Below are 22,753 nucleotides of genomic sequence, written 5' to 3'. Positions count from 1 at the left end.
CCTAGTTGGTCTTTTGTTTATGTGTGTCATCAAGGAGGACGGCTGTGGCATTCTGCTGTGTCTACTGATTTCTCAGGTGACTTTAGTCTGGGTATCTGTGGACAGGTAACACATGCTCCTTCAAATTCCTTTTTTCTAAGGAGCATTGAGATGGACCCTGCCTAGAGCCATTGTCTCAGACTTGGGACACACAGGAAGGTGACAGCTGGGGCCACAGGGTTTCTAGGGTGCCTGATACCTGGACAGAGACAATGTGACAGGAAGGTCACCCAGGAGCTGCTAAAAAGACATAGTGAATGCTTGCAAAGACACGTAAATCTTCTAGCAGCAGCTCTGCATTTTGTGTCTCACAGGGTGAGGTTAGTCACGGTGTACACCAGCTTGTAGATAGTGACAGAATTGACCTATGAAAGTGTCTTCTGAGGCAGGGTTTTCCTGGGAGAGAAGAATTGCCCTCTCTCTTACTGATGGTAGTGAACTGAAATGTTAATCACCTGGAGGAGTCACATGACATGAGGCCTTTTATTCTCTCCTCCCTGAAGAACTGGAATGATAAAGGAAGAACAGGAGATGGTGTATGCAAAAGGGAACCTTAACATCCTTCCCTTCTTAAAAGTGGAGACCTGAAGTTCTTACATAGGGATAACATCTTTTAACTTGAGCCATGGTTGGCAGACTATGGCCTAATAGTCATATAAATGGTTTTGTAAATAAAGTTTTATTGGCACTTACTTGTTAACCTGTTCATGTATTGTCTATGACTACTGTCACATAGTGCTGCACGTGCAGAACTGAGTAGTTTAGACAGAGACCTACAATATTTTCTGTTTGTTCATACCAATCTTTGCCATCTCTTCCTCTGTTAGGGTTATTTTGGGGATAAAGGACATAATTCATGGAGATAAATCACTTAGTACTGTACCAGTCATGAAATGATACCTATTTGATACTGCAGGTAGTTACTGCATTTACAATTCAATTATATAGTTATTGCCATTGTATGATTATTATAATACACATACTTCTTTGCATCCCCATAAAATGCATCAATGGTTGATGACATCATAAAGTAGAAAATGAATTTGGAACTGGGGAGGTAGATTACCAGTAGAGCACTTGCCTTGCATGCACAAGGCCCTATGTTTATTTCCTGGAACTGCAAATAAATATATTTGGTGCTTAGAACCTTCAGACTATTATAGTTTTGCAATAAAGTACTACATACTGTAAAGGATTAGTAGTTTCTCTGAAGGATGCTGGGTGTCTGGAATCTCTAGTTTGCTGTCACTGCCTAACTGTAAACAGAGAATATAGCATATCATTGGTACAAGGAAGACACACAAATCAAAATGTACGTAGCTTCCATCAAATTTGTACAATTCACACAACAGTATAAAGTCAAGGTTCTCTAGCTGAATGTCCTGTTATAATTCAGGAGTCATTCTGCACGTAGATATGAAGAATGATCTTTCTTATCATTCCTCTCAAGTAGCAAAGACATGCAAGGTGACGTTTCATAAGGCATTGGTCCTCTGCTTGCGCAGCCTCTCCACCAGGGGTTAATCAGGCATATTGAGAAAGGAGATGTGACTGTGGGGGTGGGGGAGGAGGGCTGATCACGGGGCCTCCCTCGCTGGACAATCTGCTGCTGCTGAGCTGAGCAGTAATGACAAATCCACAATTTGAACTTCATTTCTCTTTGCCACTGGCTCTTCTGCTTTGCAACCTTCACGGTAATGAGGGACTGGTACCGATAAGTCCATGGTTGGCCAGAGAAACTGGAATTAATCAGAACTTCCCATTTAAAAAAAATAATTGCCTTTATTGCCTGCATTGAATTTAGCCTTGCCCGAGTTCAGCTGTGATCCCGACATGAGGTGCATGGATTTGAGGCACTGGGGAGAGTCTATTACCCCCAATATTTTCAGCCTGAGGAGAATGTGGAATGATTTGTCTCTTTTAATAAGATTTCCAGACCAATTTCTCAAGCTAATAGGTTCTAGTATGCCTCAGACAAGAGTCCCATATTTTAGGACACTTCTCTGCATTTGATTTTCCAGGTCACTCTCCCATAATGCCCAGGGGGCTGGAGAAGGTTGCAGGGTCCTTCTAATCCTAAATCGGTGCCATCCTTTCACTTCAGTTCCCTAATTTGTGAGAACACAGCAGCAGCAGTGGGTGACATTTGGCTGGAGTATGTGTGGGCAGATGTGTGTTTGAGCTGCCAGAGATCATCAGGGTCTTTCTCACAGCCCAGCATGCAGCACGTAATCTAGAAATAGTAAATAGGAGACAGAAGTGTAGGGAAGCCAAGTACTCTGTTCCCGGTGTCCCTTCTGGGCATGTACATGATCTTCATAAGCAAAGAATATCTTCTCTGGTTTATCTTAAGACCACCTTTGTGTCCAAATGCATGGTTCCATTGGAGTAGAAACTTTCATTTTGCCTTGAATATGAAGCATAGAAAAAGTTGGGGAAAAAGGCATTGGGGTTCCCAGTTGACGTATCTTCAGTTTCTTTCTTTTACTATTTACTATTTGTATGCATGTACATGTTCTGTGTGTGTGTGTGTTTGTGTGTGTGTGTCTCTGTGTGTGTGTGTGTGTGTATGTGTGTGTGTACATGTCACTTGCCTGTGGTGTTCAGAGGACAACTTTCAGGGGTTGGTTCTACTCCTCCACTGGGTCTGCTACAGGGTCTGGAGGTTGAACTTAGGTTCTCATGCAGTGTTGCCATACAGTTCTCCACTGAGCTAGCTCATCTGGTACCATTTCCAGGGTTTTGCTTCTGTCCTTTCCATTGTCTCCTTTGCTTCCAATCTTCTTTTGCTTTACATTTTCATATATATATATATATATATATATATATATATATATATATATATATATGTGTGTGTGTGTATATATTTCTCCTCTTTTCCTTTTCATGACTGTTTCTAAGTGGCATATGAAGGAAGACGATGCTACATTCCCTCATGTGCAGCTCTTTTTTATGTGTGTGGTTATGTGGGTGAGTGTAGTGAGAGGTCAGGGCCCTAGCAAGGGTCCGGTAGAGAGAGAAAAGAGGCTTTAAGGATGTGGAGTGAGGAGGGTAGCAGGGCACTCTCAACAAAGGAGAATTCTTGGACAAAAAGGTATAAATGTGGGATGGAGAGATGGGGGGAGGGGCATCAAGGAACACTAAGTTTGTGTGAAGATGCTAGAAGGAAACCTGTTACTTTGTATGTTGATTTAACAACAAAAATAACAACAAAGGAGGTAAGCAGTTTCCTTGCAGTATTTTCAGATATAACTTGTTCTGTTAAGCCTCCTCCTTCTCCACTCTCCTCCCCATCTCCCTGCTCCCTCTTGTGTCTTCCCAGCCCCAACAGCCCCCTTTCTGCTTGCATGTAACATGGATTCTATCACCCTTATCAATCTGATTCAGAGCCCTTGCCCCTGTGGTCCATTTCCTAGGTCCTATAATCTACATCTACATTCGCAGATATAAAAATTAAAAGCGAGGATTGCATCTTGCTATTTTTACTCTTGGTATATTGTTCAGGGCCCTTAATTCATCCAGTTTATTATAAAGAGATATGTACATCTTAGTGTCTTGAGTGAGAAGTCATTACACAGCATAACTTAAGACAAAATAGATAAAGGGAAAGGTTTTTATTTTTCTTTCAGTTTTAGTCTTTTTGAAAATTTATCTTTGGGATTAATGCTGAAAGGCTTGTCTTTATTGCAAAAATTCATGAAGAGTCTGTTTGGGGTAGCTGTTGAGACAGGCATCATTGTGGACAGGGGAAGTATGTATGGTTTTCTTGAAAGGGACTTAGAAAATCAAAGAGGATTTTCTTTTTTGTAGGGAAATAAATGCATTGGGGCTCCCACTTAAAGTACCTTCCATGTATTTTTTAAAAATATTTTTGTTTGCTATTATTAGTATGTGTGCATATATTGAGTGTTCATGTATGTATGTGTGCACTCACAAGTCACTTGTCTGTGGAGATCAGAGGACAATAGTGAGAGAGACTTGTGGGGTTTTCCTGAGAGGGAGCTGGAAAATCAAAGAGGAAGGCTGGGGGCACATTAGAGATGTAATGTGTCATGTGACTCCCCTCTCAACACTCCTAATTCTTCCAGTTCTTATAGCCTGTACAATGCACAGGGTTCATGGATTTCTAGTGGAAACTGAGAGGAACTGAGTTTTGCTTATAAATGACATGGGGATGGAACAGAGCACATGTGTGGACAGAGGAACCAGACCAAGACACAAATGTACCAGCACTGCTTAGAACTTTAATGGGGTTTTAATAGTTTAAGATCCTAAAAGGATATTGTGGTGATATTTTGTTTATGCTCTAACAAATAATGCTTGCCTGAAAATTTGAGTGCAAAGCTAGCCACACCAGTTAGTCCGAGAAGGCCAGGCAGTTCTAGTACACTTAGAAGACAGAGGCAGACATATCTCTGTTAATTCAAGGCCACTCTGAGCTACAGAAAATCAATCCAATCTAAAAGAGAAACAGAGCATACTCAGAGGTAATCTCAGCACTTGGGATCCCACACCTTTAATCCCAGCACTAGGGAAGAATATAAGGTGGGAGGAGTCATGAGCTCAGGGCAGTCTGAGGTTTGGTGGAGACAGATGCAATCTGAGGACAGGATCACCTTTTTGGTCTAAGCATTGGTAGAGGTGAGAGTATTTAGTGTCTGGCCACTTTGGTTTTCTGATCTTCAGCTTTAGCCCCAATATCTATTTCTAGTTTTTATTGTTAAAACCAACTAGAATTCATGCTACAGTATGTAGATTCTAAGAATCCTATTTGGTTCTCTGAAACATGAAATCATGCAGATGGAACTGATCTTGAGGCCACAATTATACTCAATGTTACCTGTATATTTCTAGTTTAGATGAAAATCTTGACATTGTCTATCTTAAGAAAGGCCTGAGAAGATGTACTTAGCTAATAAAGAGAATGTTACAGAAGTATGAGGATCCAAGTTCAAATCTCTAGCAGCCATAGTAAAGTTCCATGTTAACATAATCTTTGCACCAGGGAAGTAGATACAGGAGGATTCCAGAAGCTTGATACATAGTCTTGCTAAACTGGTGAGTCTTAGGTTTACTGAGAGCCCCATCTCAAATCAAACAAATAAACAAACCCAATGAGGTGGAGAATGATAGAGAAAGGTATCCAGCTTTGACCTCTGACCTCTCCATGCACACGTACACGTGTACACAAACCTATATGCTCCCAAATATGTTGACTAAAAGTTTGTGGTTTGGACCAGCTGTTCTTCCTGCCTTCTCTTCTAGTGTCCTTGCTATTCTTCCTTCCCCAGTGGTCTGGAGAGGGTAGAGCTGCTGGAAGGGAGGGCCTCACTACTGCAGATGTACATAGGTAGGGCCCATGATTGTCTCTAGGAGAGAAGCCAGTCTCATTGTCACTGATGATTTAGGAATGCTCACACATCTTCCTGGAGAGCATGGGGGCTTCTTCTGTCTGTTGTCAAAATGAGTTAAACCAAGCAAAAGTCAATCAGCCTTTTTAGACCACGCTGAAACAGCTGCTGTACATTATTCCACCCAAACACTATGGCTGCTCAGGCCATGAAAAGATGTCCTTTGGGAGGGAAGCACAAGTTCAGGCATGAAATGTGACAAATGCAGAGGCAGCCTCCCTTGTTAAACATCTTTTTCTTGGTGATGGAATCTGAAAGCTTGTTAGTTTAGTCTCTGGGATAATAAGCATGTCCTAGTGAGTTGAATGAAAGAAAGCTGATAGGCCTATTTTGGGAAAAAAAAAATTAAAGTATGTTTTGGTACCACTTAGTTATGCCGTTTGTTAATTAAAAATCCTTTGATAAGTAGGAAAGGGCAGGTAATATCACAGCACAGAAATGAATGACTCTAAGAAGCAGGGTCTTATGATCTTCTGGGGTTGGGGAAGGATCAACCGTAGGCCACCTAACACTGAAGTGAATTATGCAGAATTTAAGTAGACTCACCTGAGTTGGTGTTAGAATTCTGGGCAGTGATTATTACATTCCTTTAAATAGAGTCTATAAAATTATGTATGTGTCAAGTTAAGGAACTATGGGAGTAGGGATAAAAGGTACAAGAAACACAGAAAGAAACATCCTAGGATTGTGATCAAAGGGCATTCACATGCCTCATCCTCCCATGGTCCTGTAAGTGTGAATGTTATTTCTGCATGGTGGATGGAAACTTACTCTTGTGGCAGACAAAGGTGAACTTTAGGGAAGGAAAAATAGGGTTTATGGCATCTCTTACAGGAGCATGGTATGTGTGAGGCAAAATCTGGGAAGGGTATAAAGAGAAGTGTTAGAGAGAGAGAGAGAGAGAGAGAGAGAGAGAGAGAGAGAGAGAGAGAGAGAGAGAGAGATTGATTTTTATAGGAAAGGAAGGGTTCATGTTTTGGGGATCAGGTATGATCAGTTACGTTTCTGTTCTGTAGTGAAATACCCCTACAAAACCAACTTAAGGGAGAAGGAGTCTTTTTCTGAGTCACAGTTTAAGAGTACAGTCCATCATGGTGGGGGAATTAACATGTCAGGAGCCTGGAATAAATGGTCATTCTGTATCTACAATAAGGAAGCAGTCAGCAATGCTATCATGCCACTGCAGCTCTGCTTTCTCACTTAGACTATCTAGAATCCCAGCCAGGGAATGATGCTGCCCACAGTGGCCTTCCTGCCAATGTATGTAGTTGAGATAATTCCCCACTGGCAGGCTATGCATCCCTCTCAGATCATTCTAATCCTATCAAATTGAGGATTAATACTAACTATCAAAGAGTAGGACTGAGAAAATGGGAGTAGAAGAGGAGGTGGATGGAGGAGGAAAATATATTTAATTGACAAGTTTGGAGAAAAATATGCTACCCTAAGCAAGGGACAAGATGGTATTTTAAAAAGATAATGTATGATATTCAACTTAAATCATGAAATTTCAGAGATATGAGCCCCACCTTGTTGTCATTTATGAAAACTAGAACTTGGGAGTGATTATGAGAATGAGAATTCCTTGGAATTTCATAGATGTGTTGGGTGGATACTAGATATCTCTCACAGACTGCAGAGAAAGGAAGAGATTTGGGAACTTGGCTGACATTTGGGTTATGATAATTCAACATTGGTAGGACTGTGGTTTGGAGAAGTTAGAAACCAATTGAGATGAACACAGCATGTGAGCATCTGGCACAAGTTTCAAAGACCCCTGAGTTCTATTCCAGTGTTAGCTTTACTATTCTAGGGAGCTAGAGGCACAGTGCCTTGAAAAGTCAGGCGTATTCTGCCTGAAGAGCAGAGGTGGACACTGTACATTTGCCTGGCATGTTAGGCTATGCTTTCTCAAGCAGTGGTAAAATGGATGAATCGATTCTGAGTATTTGTTTTGTGGACATAATAACAGCAAATGCATTTCTCAAATGTCACCTTGCTTTCTCTCTCTAGAAGGGAGCCTATTTCCAGAAGCTTTCATTGGCATGGAAACCCATCGAAGACATCTGCTCAGCCTCAGACCCTCCCATTTCCTGCCTTTCTACATTGTGTTTTGCATCACCTGATCTCAGGATTTTCACAGTAGGACCTCCAAACTGGGTAACTAAACTTCTATATAAGCTATGAGCTCTTGTCTTACTATAAGGAACTGCTCCTGTATTCTGGGTGATTGTCAAGCCCCAGGGCCTAGAAATATGTCTTTAGCTAGTAGAAACATCTCCATTTTCCCTGGCAGGAGGTCATGGCACAAGTTCATGGGTCACATGACCTTGTTGAGATCACTTCCTTGCTTGGGCCTTAGCCAGATCTACAAGAAGGAAGCAATGGTTTCCAAAGTAGGGTCTACAAAGCTAGCAGGAAAAGTCAGTGAACCAGATCCAAAGTCTTTGAAAGCTGAATGAGGATTATTCTGTCATTTGAATGCAGGACCCCATGTCTCTGACTCTGAGTTCAGATTAGAGAATTTCATTATGCACATGATCTACAGAATTGAAGATCACTGAGGTAGTAATGCCCATATAAGAAAGGTAACCAACTATGACACACAGAGAGGGAAACCATGGAAAATGCTAAAAGACAACTTGGAAAACATAATTCTCTCAAATTTCAACAAGGTAAAAGTATGTTCCCTAGTATTAGCAATAAGCAAAATAAGGAGAAATTGTCTATATTCCGAGGCAACATAATATTCAGGGAAACTGCAAATGTCAGTATTTACTAATGTGGGGTTAGCCAAGCTGAGGTTGGGGCTCACTGATCCCAGGTTAATGAAGTAGTTATTTTTACTGTCACAGGTTTTAAGGATGATGTGATATGTCACCTCTTCCCTGTTCCCCAGATACCCTCTCCACCACCATTCTGCTCTGTGTTTTTGTGCCACTTAAGCTTCTTGCTGATTTCACCTGAAAGGGATTTTACTTCTGGTCACAGACCACCTGAAAGGGATTCATCTTCTGCCACAACATGTGCATCATAGGGACGAGCAGGATCAGGTGCCTCTTTGGTTTTCTGTTGTGTCTAATTCTGTGCCTGCCTCATCATAAGCCTTCAATAAATGTGCATTGATGAATGAATGACTAATGAGGCCTTTGCCGGCCTCCCTCTGGGTTGGAAGCCACTCAAGCTGGTGAAGTGAAACCTTTTTCTTCTCATCCCACATCACATCCTGCTTCCTTAAGGCTCCTCTTGGCTATGATTGTGGTAATATTAGCCCAACTGAAACCACTTTCCTTCCTGATACCCCAGGATGACTTTTTGGAGGTTGAGAGAGAATCCCTTCTTGGCATGGGTCATCCCTCGGGCTTTCTGAACACTACATAGTGTGTCATGACCACACAGAAGGTCTCCATATTAGTAACTTTTGTCAACACAGCTACAAAATACCCAAACAAGAATCAACTTAAGGGTTTAGGTTGGCTTACAGTTCTGGGAACAAATTTCAACACAGCAGGAAAGGCATGTAACACCAGGAGAAGGAGGCAGCTGGTCACACATGCAATGGGCAGTCAGGAAGCACAGAATGAACAGGAAGTGGATCAACACCATTCCCTTCTTCAACAAGGCGCCACCCACTTAAGGTTCCACGACTTTTCCTACCACCAGATAGAGACAAGATTTCAAACACATGAACCTACAGGGGACATCTAAGCAACAACAGGTTCCTTTCTGATACCGTTTCCCTGTGGACTCTGGTCTGGCATTAGAGTTTATAAAAATGACAAAATATTTTTCTTGCAAAGTCTATTACTTATGGGTCTCTGGGGAACCATGGTGGATATTGTGTATAGGACTTTGCCTTACTTAGTTGAATACAGGTCTTTGGAGTATTCCTTCCTTCCTTCCATCTTTCCTTCCTTCCTTCCTTTCTTTCTTTTTCTATTATTACATAGGCTGATGAGTTGGCCAAACAAATAAAGGTACTTTCCAACCAGCCTGATGATTTGAGTTTGACTCTGGGGTGGTAGGTGAGCTGACTTCCACAAGTTGTACTCAGAATTTTACATGTGAGCCATAGCCCATGTCTTCTGACACAGACAGAGAGACAGACTGGCACATGCCCACAAGAAAAATACTACCTTGATAAAAATTTTAAAATATGTGTATTTAGTCTGTATTGTGCACACTGATGTGTGGCTGTGTTTTAGTGGCAGTATGAAGGTACATGTAACAGTATATAGGTAGAGGTCAGAGGACAAGCTCTGGTGTTGGTCCCCACTTTCCACCTTTTCTGGGAAAGGATCTTCTGTTGTTCTCTACCATGTACTCTAGACTAATTGACCCACATGCTTCTGGGGATTCTTTGCTTCCTATCTTGGGGTAGGAATGTTGGGATTTTTTTTTTTTTACTGTATCTGGCATTATATAGATTCTGGGGATCTGAACTCTCTGGTCGTCATACTTGCAAAGCAAGGACTTCAATCAGCAAGTTACTTCTTAGCCCCAGAGTCTTCAGGAGTTAGTAAAAGCTCTAGGGCTGATGGCAGATGTTTGAGAATCTTTATCAATAGCTCTTATGGATCCACAGTTCTCTGATCAGTATCTACTGGCTGCACATGGCTGTTTCAAGGAAGCATAGGATTTAGAGCAAAGATGGACCTATTTCCATAGCAGCACAAGGAAATAAAGGCTCCCGAGAGCTCACATCTTCTCCTTCTCCTTTCTTCCTGCATCCTAGCTGTAGCTTGACCATCCTTTAACAGGAGTGTAGAGCCAAACCACAGGATGTGCTGTTAGTTTTCTTAGAAGGAACTGAGAGATACTTAGGACCTGACCGGTCCTGTCCACCTCGCTGGCTTGGACCACATGTCGGGCTGCCTTGGCAGGAGCATGCTAACAGGCAAATGTTCATACTACTTCAAAGAACCACCCACCAGGTGCCGAAGGCAGCTTTTCTGATGCTCATGCTATATCTCTGTTTATTTTTTGCAAGGCTCCAGCTGCTGTGGTGATGATATTTATATCAATAAGTGCTCTATTCATCTGTCAATTTCAGGGGATGTTTGCCAGCTGTGTATGGCAGCCAACCTTGGGGGTGATTCTGAGCCTGATATTTTACATTCAGAGCCTCAGTTCTAAAGGGCTGAACCAACATCTGGGCTGAGAGATCTTTCATTCACCAAGGATCTATTCTTTAAAAGGGGGAGCTAAAGCGAGTGACCTTGACATCATATGTTCCAGAGTTTCCAAGGTCCAATTCTGTAAAATGGGTGTTGGATAAAGAGAAGAGCAGACTTTCATCCTTCTCCTGGGGATTGAACCTAGAGCTTCATGTCATTGAGTCACAATTTTAATGAGTGCCCATGGGTTTTTGTAGGTCACACTTCACTTGCATCTCAGAAACATGAGTTACCTTACTTGACCAAGCAGAAGAGTGGTCATAATTTCTGATTCTGGAACTCAACAGAGAAATTTCTAGAGTTCTCTTTTAGGGATATTTACTTTTTTCCATTGTTATCTCTGTTCTTCAGGCCCTAAACTTTAATGACATCCTCCACCAGGCAGCATATTTTGTCTTCTTACCTTTAGGATAGGTGTAGAATCTATACCATACTACCATCTTGCCCAAGCCACCATCATCTGCACCTAACTATTCTTGTTGCCATTCCATGTACTTTTAAAAGTCAAGTGATGTCACTCACCTGCCAAGTCAGTCTGGCTCTCCCTATCTTTTGCAGAATGAAGCTTCCAAGTTCTCCCCATGATGGCTAAGGTCATCATGGTGTGTACCCTGTTACTCTTCTGATGTCATTGCCTGCAGCTCTACTCATCCCACTGGCCATAGAGCATCAGGTATTTTCCTTCCACACTGCCTAGATATATGTTCTCTTTGCCTCAGACACTGTTTCCTGGGAGGGGCATGTGGCTTGCTCTCTAGCCTTCTTCAACTCTGTGTTCATGTGTCTTCAAGTCCTTCCTTGACTACTTAGTACATCTGTGTCTTGTGTCCCAATCCAGTTTTAAAATATTCATTATGCTTCCTTCTCATCATGCCTCAGTATATGATCAAGTTCATTATGGAACATTTGTTGTTTATGGTTGGTCTCTCTCCTTTAGAATGGGAAATTCACCAGGTGACAGGAATATTCTCGCTTCACCTTGTCTGGGTTGTTCACTGAAACATTCCAAGAACCTAGAATAGCTTCCAGCAAATAGCAGTAGCAGATGTTCAACGAATATGGATTGTGTGACTGAGGGGAACCTCTCCTGGATCTCTCTCATGGACACATTCCAACATATACTTATTTTACTCCCCTTCTACTCTGCTCTTGCCCAAACTTGCCCCTCCCATCTCCCTACCTTTGCATTTTGGCCAGGTGCTTCCTGGATGTCTAATCATCTAAACAAGTTACATGCGGCCATCTGTGACTTCTCATCTACATCCACATGTAGATACTCCCTGAAGTGTGTGGTGAACTTCACACTGGAAATGATTTCACATCTAGCCCAAGTTATCCTTTGACCTGGATACTTTCTCTGCTCAGATCTCCTCTTCAATTTCTGCATATAATCCACTTTTTATGTCTAGCCTCTGATTCACGTCTGTATTTTCTGGTCCTAGACTTTATTTTCTAACACAAGTTGGAAACCTTAGAACTACCTGCAATGTATAGCAAAGTTTTTCTAATTATCTTGGAACTCCTACATAATGCATATGGATCCAGATGATGGACTAGCTAGGGGCTATCAGGACCAGAAAAAGGACTAGTGTGGGTGGTGCTCTGGACTTTGACCTCCTGCTTTAATATGACCAGATCCTGACTCCTCCTCCTTCATTTATTGGGTTTGTCCAAAATTTTATTGATAGAAAGGATCCTGTCACTTATAAGCAACAGTCCCATTCTGTCATTGCTGACTAAAGCTCCTGAGCCTGGCACGAGGAGCTTCTCTGCTGACAGCCCTGCTGTCTTTTCCCTCTTTCCCTCCAGATACAGCCCCAGTGCACTGGAACCAAAGCTGATTACAAACAAGCCTCTAAATGTCCATCTGCCATGTCTTTGCCTCCATTGTTCCCTCTATATAGAACACCTTTTCCTAGCAATTCATTGCCTTTATGACCAGATCTTCCCTGTCCCCTTCAAGGTCCAAGTTACCTTCCTTTTGAAGTTTTCCCCTACCCCCTGGATAGAATTAATTGCTCCTAGCTCTAGGTCAACATGGCACTTCATTGCCGACCTCTATTATAGCACAGCCACGCAAGCCTGGGATAACTCACACATCTGTCTCTGTAGCAAGACTAGCAGCTCCTGGAAGGCTGAAGCTATAGCTCAGCACCATTTGGAAAAAAATTATTTCCACCCAAGGCCTGTGCAAGGCCAGCACTCACACGAGAGTGCATTGAATGACTTCAGGTTTCCTTCACGGATGAAAAGACACATTGCAAAACTCTGAAAGGTCACCTTCATCACATTTTCCCCACAATAGCTGTCTTGTCACATAATGGTGTTCTGGTCTCCAGAGACTTCCCAGGACACTGTCCTGTGTCTTAGGTGTGTGGAAGTGTAGACACGTGATTGGCTAAGGCATGAAGTCAAAGCTTAGCTGCGTGGTCAGGGTGCAAAGCTTCCCAGATCCACACTCAAGGTTCTGCCAGCAAAGGTCACATGGCAAAGAGCCTTTGGGGTTGGTGCTCAGTGTTGTGTGTGATCTTGGTTTTCTGAGTTCTTCATGACAGAGAGTAAGGTTATAACCAGTGTCCGAGGTAGGGACAATAGGGTCTTGTCCTTGGTGTAGTTAGACAAAGCCCATAGTCAAGTGAACTTATTTATGGGGGTCTTCTGTGGGATTCAGTGGAGGTCTTCTTGACTCTGTAGGTAGCAGAATGGGTGTGCCTGGCATTCATAGTCTGATAGTGCCCACCAGTGGAATATTGTAAAGTCTCCTTGTAAGTTCACAGCATACTGATCATGACCCACTGGTACCCACCAATAGCAGTCCCGTGGCCCACTCCTACCTGAGCAGTATCCATCTCATTCAGCATCACCACAGAGGAACAATTGTAATCAAACACCAGCCTCCAGAAGTCTGCCACAGTGTTGGGGAGAGGGTGCTGGGTGACCACAAAGGCGGCAGGCTGCTTGTGGCTCTGACAAAGGAATGACACAGGTTTAGTCAAATACGTACCCGTCAGTGATATTCTGATTATGATGAGGCTGGGATGGCTGCCAGAGACCTCAAGCCTGCCAAATAGATTTCACACAGCACCTGCCTGCTCTGTTATCTCTCAGTGCCCTGGCGGCAAAGGGGACCTTCTCATAATGAACACAATTCTCCTCTAAACTAAGACATTTCATTAGGAAAGTGTCACTTGAATGGGGATTATTCAAATAAATTATTTATGTCTTGGAGCTCAGCAAATCATCATTACAATATGAAATGAAAGATCCTGGATGCAGGTTTGCTGTGCTGCTGGCCAAGACACCTCTTGGGATAGCAGGGATCCCATGAGTTCCTGTGCTTACGGTGCTGAGACTTCAGATGGGGCTCAGATGACAGGGATCACTTCACTCTCTGGACTGGATAGAGGTCTGAGGTAGCTTGGCCAGAGGTAGCATTGTACCATTTAGCTAACAAGATGGTGGAAGGCAACAGGGTATTAAAGTCATGTGCACCTTAGGTCAAAACCCAATTTTGTGCCTTATAAATGATGACTCACCTATCTGTTTATTCATCCAGCACAATCTACCCATTTGTCATCCACTCATGATTTTAAATATCATCGTCGGGAGTCAGTCAGGTACTAAACACGGGTGAATCAGTACATGGTTTCAAAGCTCAGACTCTTCCTGGAAAATGCAACTCAGGTCTAAAGAGATGGTTGTCATACAATGAGTGAGGCAAACTAATAAATCAAAACAAAACAAAAAAACAAAAACAAAAAAAAAAAACCTTGGCAATTAGAGCTGGAGGGATGACTCAATGGTTAGGAGCACTTGCTGCTCTTCCAGAGGACCTGAGTTTGGCTCCCAGAAGACACATCATGAACCTCAGAACTTTTTGTGACTCCAGTCCAGGGTATCTGATGCCTCTGAGCTCTACAGCCATCACACTCATACCCACTTGCACATACACACACACACACACAGCAGTACATAATAAAAAATAATGAAAATAGGCCTTAAAAAGAAAGCAAGTTCATTGAAGGCTAGAAATACTCTTGGCTTAGGTTGTCTTCCTTTGCACCAACATTGTAGTGGGAACACAGGAGACACAATCACAACATGGCATTTATAAATGCCTTAATTTCCCCCTGGTGTTACAGAGACACTGAGGCTTGGGGGTGCTCTGTGTAAGTCTGGAAGCATCATTTGGGCCCCATGTGCAAGACCACTTCAGGAGGAAGTATTTGGAAAGAGTGGGGGTGTTTCTACTCATCAATAGCTTGTGAAACCTGGGAAACCAGACAATGTTTCAATACATGTGGGAGTCAGAGTTATTGGACTAGAGTCAAAAATCTGAAGAAAATGGGAAGAAAAGAGGGTCAGAGACCTCTGAAATAGCATTGCAAGGCCTTGCAGACATGTCTGTCATGTCTGCACTGGGGATTCTCATTTCCTGGGGCCTTCTCTTAGCTAGTAGATGATCTAACATGGGGTACTCAGAGACAGACCCTTTAAATCTCTTAAAGTTAAATGACCACATCAGCATGGCCTTTTAGCCATTTCCAAACTTTAAAAACTAAATCCAGGCTAAGGCTAGTGAGATGGCTCAGCAGTCAAGAGCCCTGGTTGCTCTCCTAGGGGAGCCCAGTTCAATTCCCAGCACCCCACGGGGGCTCACAATTGTGTATAATTCCAACTCCAGGGAATTACAGACACCAAGCATACACAACCTCTTTCTAGTCTCTGCAGGAACCAGTTCAGAAACACTCACGGTGCACAGTTATATAGTCAGGAAAGACCCTTATATGTATGAAATAAAAAATAAAATGCGAACAGTGCAGGTACATGGCTCTGAACATTGGTGCCACCATCTCAATTTGATGGAAATACTCTGACCCTTGGTAGATCTCCAAAAAATGGGGTGAATAATACTTCAGGGTAGAATGGGACAATGCAAGTGCAGAGGCCGACATGGTGCCCAACATGCAGTGAATGTTAGTTTTCTTTGCTTTCCCTGTCTCTGTGATAAATGCTCTATTAGGCCAGCACGCCTGACAAAGTCTTATCTGAAAATATGTTCGAGATCTGTGCTCCTGCCGGGTTTCAGGGATCAGCCAGCAATCCATTTCATGGATAACATCATCCTTTCCCAGGGGAAACATTAAAAATTAACCCAGAGGACTTCATATTTTTCTGCTAGAGGCAAAGCTGCTATGGTTACCAGATAATGCACAGACGGGGCTGGAATACAGATAAGAATTTTTTTTTAATATAAGAAAGGCAAAGGCCTCAGTGATGGCTCACAAGAGAAATGCCCCGTGGACAAAGAGAATATAATCAGAACCAGAGCTTGGTAGAAGGCATTCGACTCCAGGCAGCATCTAACCTACGACGTAGAGGCCAGGAGCTTCCTTGATCCTTGCTTGGATGAAGAAGTCAGTGAGAGAGGATGCTGGGGAGATGGGGTATAATGGTAGGAGGAGCTTGGAAGTGTGTGTATATCTCTGAACTATGTCTACACACACACACACACACACACACACACACACACACACACACACACACACACACACCACAGGGATGAGGGGGAAGAGGTAGAGGAGAAAAAAGGTGAAGAGAAGGAGAGGAGGGAGAGAGAGAGAGGTCTTAGAAGGCAGACCCAAGCTAATATCAGAAATCTTTCTTCCTCTTGAGCAATTCCAGTGACTTAACAGGATCTAGACAAGACTCCCTGCTTCTGGACTCAGCCAGGCTTTTATGAAGACTGTAAACATCTGTGCTCCAAAGTCAGGGCAGGCTTTTTGAGAATGCATCTGGGTATTGACCTTATATCCCCCCCTTGTTTCTTTGGATAATCAGAGGTCAGGGAAATAATGGCCTTGATCCAGGAAGAGAATACTCTATTATCTTGCTTGTAACTGGGATAGGAGGATCACATGGACTGGATGGACATGACCTCAGAATGGGGAAGAGTGAGGAGAGAAACCTGGAGAGGGACAATAAACAAATTCTAGCGTGGGAGCTAGCAGCTCTAGCTCTCGCTCTTTGGGATACCCTGAGCAAGTCTTCCTCAGTCTGCCTTAGTCTTCCCTGATGAAAAGAGCATGGCTGAGACTAGAATGTCTGTGGTTCATAGCATCTGCATATCCTGAAGGTCCAATGATGATAACTAAAAGACGCCCAAAGGCCCAGGGGTGAGGTATGTGAGGCAGAGGCATGGGAATACTGGGCAGGAAATTTCCATAACTTCAAACCAGAGCTGTGAATGGTTCCCTTCTTGGACATGCTATTGAAAAGGCAGAGGATGATGCCTTAAGGGCTATGACCTGTTTTCCTTCTTGATCCATTTAATGCTTCCAATCACTGCCCAGTAGGCATTCACTGAATGTCTACTGTGTGCTATTTCCCCCTTTGCCTCTGCAAAGGAGTTATATGAGGAACTAAGTGGGATGTTACCCCAAGATGATGTGATGATGTACTGCATCTTATCTCCTGCGGTCTCAAACTCTGTTGAATGTGGCTAGAACTGAACTTCTGGCTGAGAGTCATTTTTATGGGGGGTAAAAACATGCAGGATAGAACTATAAATTTGAGCTGTTATGGGAATTTTTTCAGCACTTGATCTATTCTGTTTACTTCAATTAAGCCAAAGAGCCAAAAGCACATTATGTATCTGGGTTTAGACATGAGGCTTCAGGGGGAAAAATGGTCTCAAAGGCCAGTAGTTAGAAGCAAGGTGGCTGGTAGGGTCAGGGTTCTGGGATTCAGCCATCTCCACCTTGGGACAGAACCTTTTCTATAATGGCAGCCAGGGGCTTCTGCCATGCTCAGCTTACATCCATCAGTGCTGCATTGATGTAATTGCTGGACTCTCCATCTACTGAGATGAGGAAGGGAAGGCAGCGATCCAGAGGCAGGACATCCATGCTCCGATTCTTATCATGGTTCCGGGGTAAGAGTCCGATGCTGCAGTCCTCAGGCCTCACTCGAGGTGTCACAATGTTGAGTGTCTGTGGGACACAAAGGTGACTAGAGGAGTAATACACAGGAGGCTGTGTCCAAGCAAAGGAGACCAATATCCCACTTTAGCCCTCCAAGCTTTCTCTGCCATTGCTTTCCCCAATTTCATGTTTCTCCTGTGACAGTATTATATCCTGCATGTAGCTACAGAAATTCCAGGCTAAGAGACCTTGCCAGGAGCTTGTGACACCTTCAAGATGTCAAGGCTGCAGGGGCAGCATGCCCATATACAGGCTAAGACTTGGGCTGACAACACCTGCCAACTATTTTAACTGTTGTTTAACTGAGCTAGTATAGCATTAAAGGAGGGCCAGCCAGAAGGGCATATGGCAGGGAATGGGGTACAGAATCCCTAATGAATGTTAAACACCACTTGAAGTGCTGTGGAAAGAAGGAAGTGATTTCTCCAGCACTTTTCTCAGTGATAAAAACGTCTCAGTTGTAGGAGGATGGATGGATGCTAGGATGTGCTCCCCAGGGTGGTGCAAACCAGTATGCCTTCAAAATTTCAAGGCTTTTGTTATGTAGGTCAAGTAAGTCCTCACCCAGTTAGGGACCAGGGCTGTTCTAGCCAATTGACTAGGTCCTGTATGCAATGACCAGGCTTCTATGCCTTTCATCCCTCTGTCACTTGCCATGCTGTCTCTAAGACAATAAAGAGTACTTGTTTATAGGAGTCCTAAAATATAAGCCTGACTGGAATACTGTGAGCCTGGGATTTGCTTCATCCTGGTCTTTGGTCATGGGAGGAAGGTCTGAACTCTAGTGTTTTACTCAGTGATCCACGTCTAGGTCTTTAGCTTTCTACTTAGTCATTTATATCCAGGCCTCTCAGACTAAGGCTACAGTTTTGACCATCCTGATTCCAAAGTGTGACTCTGCCATGTTTGAACCATGTTCTAAGATGTTAAAAGCTTAACAAACATATACATAAATTCCCCTAGGATCCTGTTAAATTATATGTTCTAATTCAGTAGGTTTGGGTGGGGCCCAAGAGTCCTCACGTCCAACAAGCATCCAAGTCCAGATGATGTGTTTAAAAAATATGTGGAGAAAATACTGGGCCTCCAGTCCCTCCAAAGTCAAAGAAGCATGAAATTCACACCAGCACCAGCATATAAACTTCTGTCCATTTCACAACATCAACAAGAATTAACCAAGACCTCAGTTCAATAGCATAATCACAGCGCAAAAACAAGTGTCAGCCATCATTGAGTGATTGGTTAATAGTTGCTAATGACTGTGCAATCTGATGGTGTGAAAAGCTCTCCACAGCTGCTGGGCACTGCAGGCTGAAAGCACACACACATCCATCTCACCAAGAAAGGTCCACAATGTGCAGTAAGTTGCCTGGGCCATTGCTATAGACTGAATGTATATATCTCCCCCCCCACATATATGTCACTATCCTAGCTCCCAATGGGGTATATGAGGGGAGGGCTGTGAGAAGTAATTGGATCACAAGGGTGGAGCTCTTATGAATGGAATCAGTGTTGCTACGAAAAGATACACAGGCATTTCCTCCTCTGCATTCCACCATATGAAACTATAAGGAAGTGGCCTCTCACAAACTACGTTGGTGTCTGAGCTGATACTAGATTTGCTGGCATTTGGCTTTTGGGCTCCACTGCTTCCAGAAGCTTGGTAAGCAAATGCCTGCCATAGAAGTCATCCAGACTATTGGAATTTGTTAGGAAAACCCAGAGAAGCTAAATCCCCAAACTTTGGCTTAGCCCATACCTGAAATTCGTCTTTGATCTGGCTGGAGTTAGTCTGGGGGTCCAGCCTGCTGATGTTGTAGTAGAGAGAGCGGAACTCACACACAGGGATGGCAGTGTTGCCGCAAAGGCATGCTTCCAGGATGGCATCATGCACAAACACATACTGCTCCTGCAAGGTCAAAGGAGGGGCAGAGTGTTCCAGGTAAGAACAGCTGTCTATGAGCATTTTGTTCATATTGGATGATTCTTGTAGCAATGAAAAAAAAGGGGTGTGGGATAATTTATTTTGCAGAATCCTTGATTTTTTAACCCATAACCCAAAGGTCTAAGTCACTATATTTCACAGTGATTGAGCTATGGTGCATTTTGACCTCGTATAACATGGAAAGGCAGAGCCACTGATAAGAATGAGAACTCAGGCATATGTCATTGCAGGTGCTCCCGAGGCTCTGCTCATGTTCCCAACTCTCATTCGAGAGCTGCTTGCTCTTCTGAGGAGGCTTTCTTCCTACTTCCTGGGGTGTATCTGGCATTTTCTTCCTTTGTTCTCATCCAACTTTACATTCAACAACCAGAGTGCCTTGGGTTTGCCTCCCAAGACAGCTTTTCCTGAAATCTGTGTCTCAGGGTCTGACTCTAACAAGTGTGCCATGCCCTCTCCCCAAGTGTGCCACACCCTCTCTCATCCCGATTCTTTGTACCTGCTATTCTCTTCTGATGTAATTCCTTTCCTTCCCTATATCTTTGTGTTTTGTTCTTTTCAGGAAGTATTTTTAAAAATCGATTAAGCATGAGTTTATTGTCATTTCTGGGTCTTTATAAGTATTTATTGGGTAACATTTTTTTTCAACAAAATTTTTACTCCTTTAAAAAGTGCTTTATTAGAATGTATCAAGATACATTTATATTTAAATATGTTTCCATGCCTGACTATGAGGGCTAGGTGTCTGATTCTACAGATTGCAATTGCCATCTACAGGCATGGTCTTAGGCACGGACAGCACAGTCATCTTGGCTCTGGTATTAGAGGCCCAGGAATTGGCCTGTGGGCTGTCTCAGAGCCTGCAGTAGAGTCCAGTGTGATAAAGCTGTACCTAAAGCCATGGGTATGTTGCCTTGGAGGGTTGATAAGAGTGAAGTTCCCATGGGTTCTAGGTTGGTGAGGACATCCACAGACTTTTCTAGAACATCGTATCCCCAATCATTGGGCTCTCTAGCTAGACACAAAGGAACCTGGGCATCTGCCTTTTTTTTTTTAATTCAATTTCATTTTTAATTGAGTTTTATATCATCAAAAAGTCTATAATGCACAAAATTAACATTTTGCAATCTGATCATATGTTCATTTGATGTTTGGTTAGTTTAGTGACGTTCTCATAATTAATCTCCTACTGCCATTTGAAAATATATATAACAGAAGCCTGTGCTCATGCTTAAGGTAAATCATTAAAAATGCACACACACACACACACACACACACACACACACACACACACACACACACACGGTTTCTCTAAAAAGATCAGGAATTTTTCTATTCAGGAAAACTGGCAGTTGTAATTGTCACTGTTTTGCAATTAAAAAAAAAAAAACCAAAAAGCAAAAAACCATAGTTGAAAGTACAGTGACAGTGGGACTGGCTGGGCACCCTCATCACAACAGTTCTTGGTCTGCTCTAAGCCATGTCTTCACAATCTATGCTTCCTCCATTCTTTCCCACTTCCTGAGTTTGGTTCCGCAAACTCCACATTTATTATTTTTATCTACCTGATTTACTTCTTTTTTTAATTTATTTTATATAACCAAGTCCATTTAAATGAAAACAAACATTTATAGACAATATTTGGGAATTTGGGAGTTGTTCTTTCCAAACTACTTCCTGCTGGTAAGGGGCGCTGTCATGGGGGATTCGAAGGGTTATTTATGTCCCTCTAAGAATCCTCAGCCTGTAGCTCATGTCAAAGGTCTCAAGAACTTTGAGCTGGAGAGATGGCTTAGTAGTTAAGAGGACTTGATGCTCTTGAAGAGGATCAGGGTTTGGCTCCTAGCACCTACATGGTGGCTCACAACCATGGTCACTCCAGTTCTAGGAGATCCAACAGGATCCTTGGACCTCTGTGAGCACCAGGCATGCACACATGTGGTGCATGTACATACATGCAGGCAAAATAAACACATAAAATAAATAAACCTAAAAGAAGTACACTTTGTTTGTTTAAGCCATTTCCATCAAGGGCTGACTGAGCTCTCAGCACAGTGCAGGTAATAAGTATCAATACTTCCTCTTCATCCCTCCATCCAAGGCTGGAATACTATCTCTGACAATTGCCATTCAGTCTTGAATGACTGCAGAGATAGAAGGCACAACAGTTATTGCTGCCACAAGTTCCTGTACCACAGACTCTCAGGATTGGCTGGGACATCTCACCAGAGTAGGCTACATAGTCATTTTACTAACACTTGTGCAAACACATCCTTTCCATATGACTTCTCCATCCTAATGAGCCTAATGAGCCTCCATCCTACCACGCTTCTCCATGGCCAAGGTATCTAGAAACTAGCCAGATCAGTGCTCCAGGACTAACCTCAGTCTGCACCAGGTTGACCCTCTGTGCTCGCAGCTCACGCACACAGTTGAAGATGTCCACCACCCCTTCATTCTCAGCCATGTCGAGCATGGTGTCAATGGCAATGAAGCATCCAGTCCTCCCGGCTCCAGCACTGGAAGAGAAGTTTGATATGTGTCAGGGATCTTAAGATGGGATGAATTATGGCCCCTATGTTTAGTCCTGTCTTGAAAGCCTTGTGGGAAGGCCGTGTATTGTATTAGTCAGGTGGAATGGTCAGAACCCCCAAATTCCTGGGCTATGCTGAACAAGTGATCAAAATGTTCTTTATCAAATGGGAGAGCAATGCTTACAATTGGGGTTGTTTTTTGGGGGGTGCTTATTTTACTGTACTTATTTATCAAGTGCACATTCAGTGCTTACAAAGTGACACATTGTTGTGCTTTACAAATATGCTTATGTACTTCCCTGTGAGGGGATAGGTATGTTTCTTATCCCATTTCATAGGTGGGAAGCTGAGGCACAGAGAGCTTTTAGCCTGAGGTCATAGAGCTGGCAAATGGGAGAGCTGAGAGTTCCCCCAGGCATTCTGGAATCTCCACTACCCTTCCTAATAAGATTTATAATGTGTAATGCAAGATTTCACAGTAGGTGTGCCTGTAGGCTCTTCATCCGATGGATGCAGTCCAGGGGTTAGTGTAAGCACTTATCAGTGCCTGGCATACAGGGGCCTTCCAAGTAAACATGTCTTTCCCAACTTTCTCCCTTTCTTTTATCCTCTCTTGGTTTCATTTCAGCCAATGGCTTGGTGGATGGAAGAAAGAAGAGAACAGAGG

General features: G+C 43.1%; 1 protein-coding gene across 1 annotated transcript in view; it reads right to left on the bottom strand.

Annotated features, from left to right (window-relative positions):
* Ptprt (protein tyrosine phosphatase receptor type T) overlaps positions 1–22,753 on the bottom strand; it is a 1,080,054-nt gene that overhangs the window by 6,048 nt on the left and 1,051,253 nt on the right. Inside the window, exons 25-28 of the mRNA XM_051187222.1 lie at positions 21,936–22,071; positions 19,370–19,519; positions 17,446–17,619; positions 13,462–13,593 (exon numbers count right to left, since the gene is read on the bottom strand). Of these exons, the coding sequence (XP_051043179.1) occupies positions 13,462–13,593; positions 17,446–17,619; positions 19,370–19,519; positions 21,936–22,071 (592 nt within the window). The remainder of the gene's footprint in view (positions 1–13,461; positions 13,594–17,445; positions 17,620–19,369; positions 19,520–21,935; positions 22,072–22,753) is intronic.

The sequence above is a fragment of the Phodopus roborovskii genome, unplaced genomic scaffold (assembly GCF_943737965.1).
Source record: "Phodopus roborovskii unplaced genomic scaffold, PHOROB, whole genome shotgun sequence".
Taxonomy (NCBI): domain Eukaryota; kingdom Metazoa; phylum Chordata; class Mammalia; order Rodentia; family Cricetidae; genus Phodopus; species Phodopus roborovskii.
The sequence above is the reverse complement of the archived record's forward strand: the minus strand, read 5'-3'. Positions and strand labels throughout refer to the sequence as shown.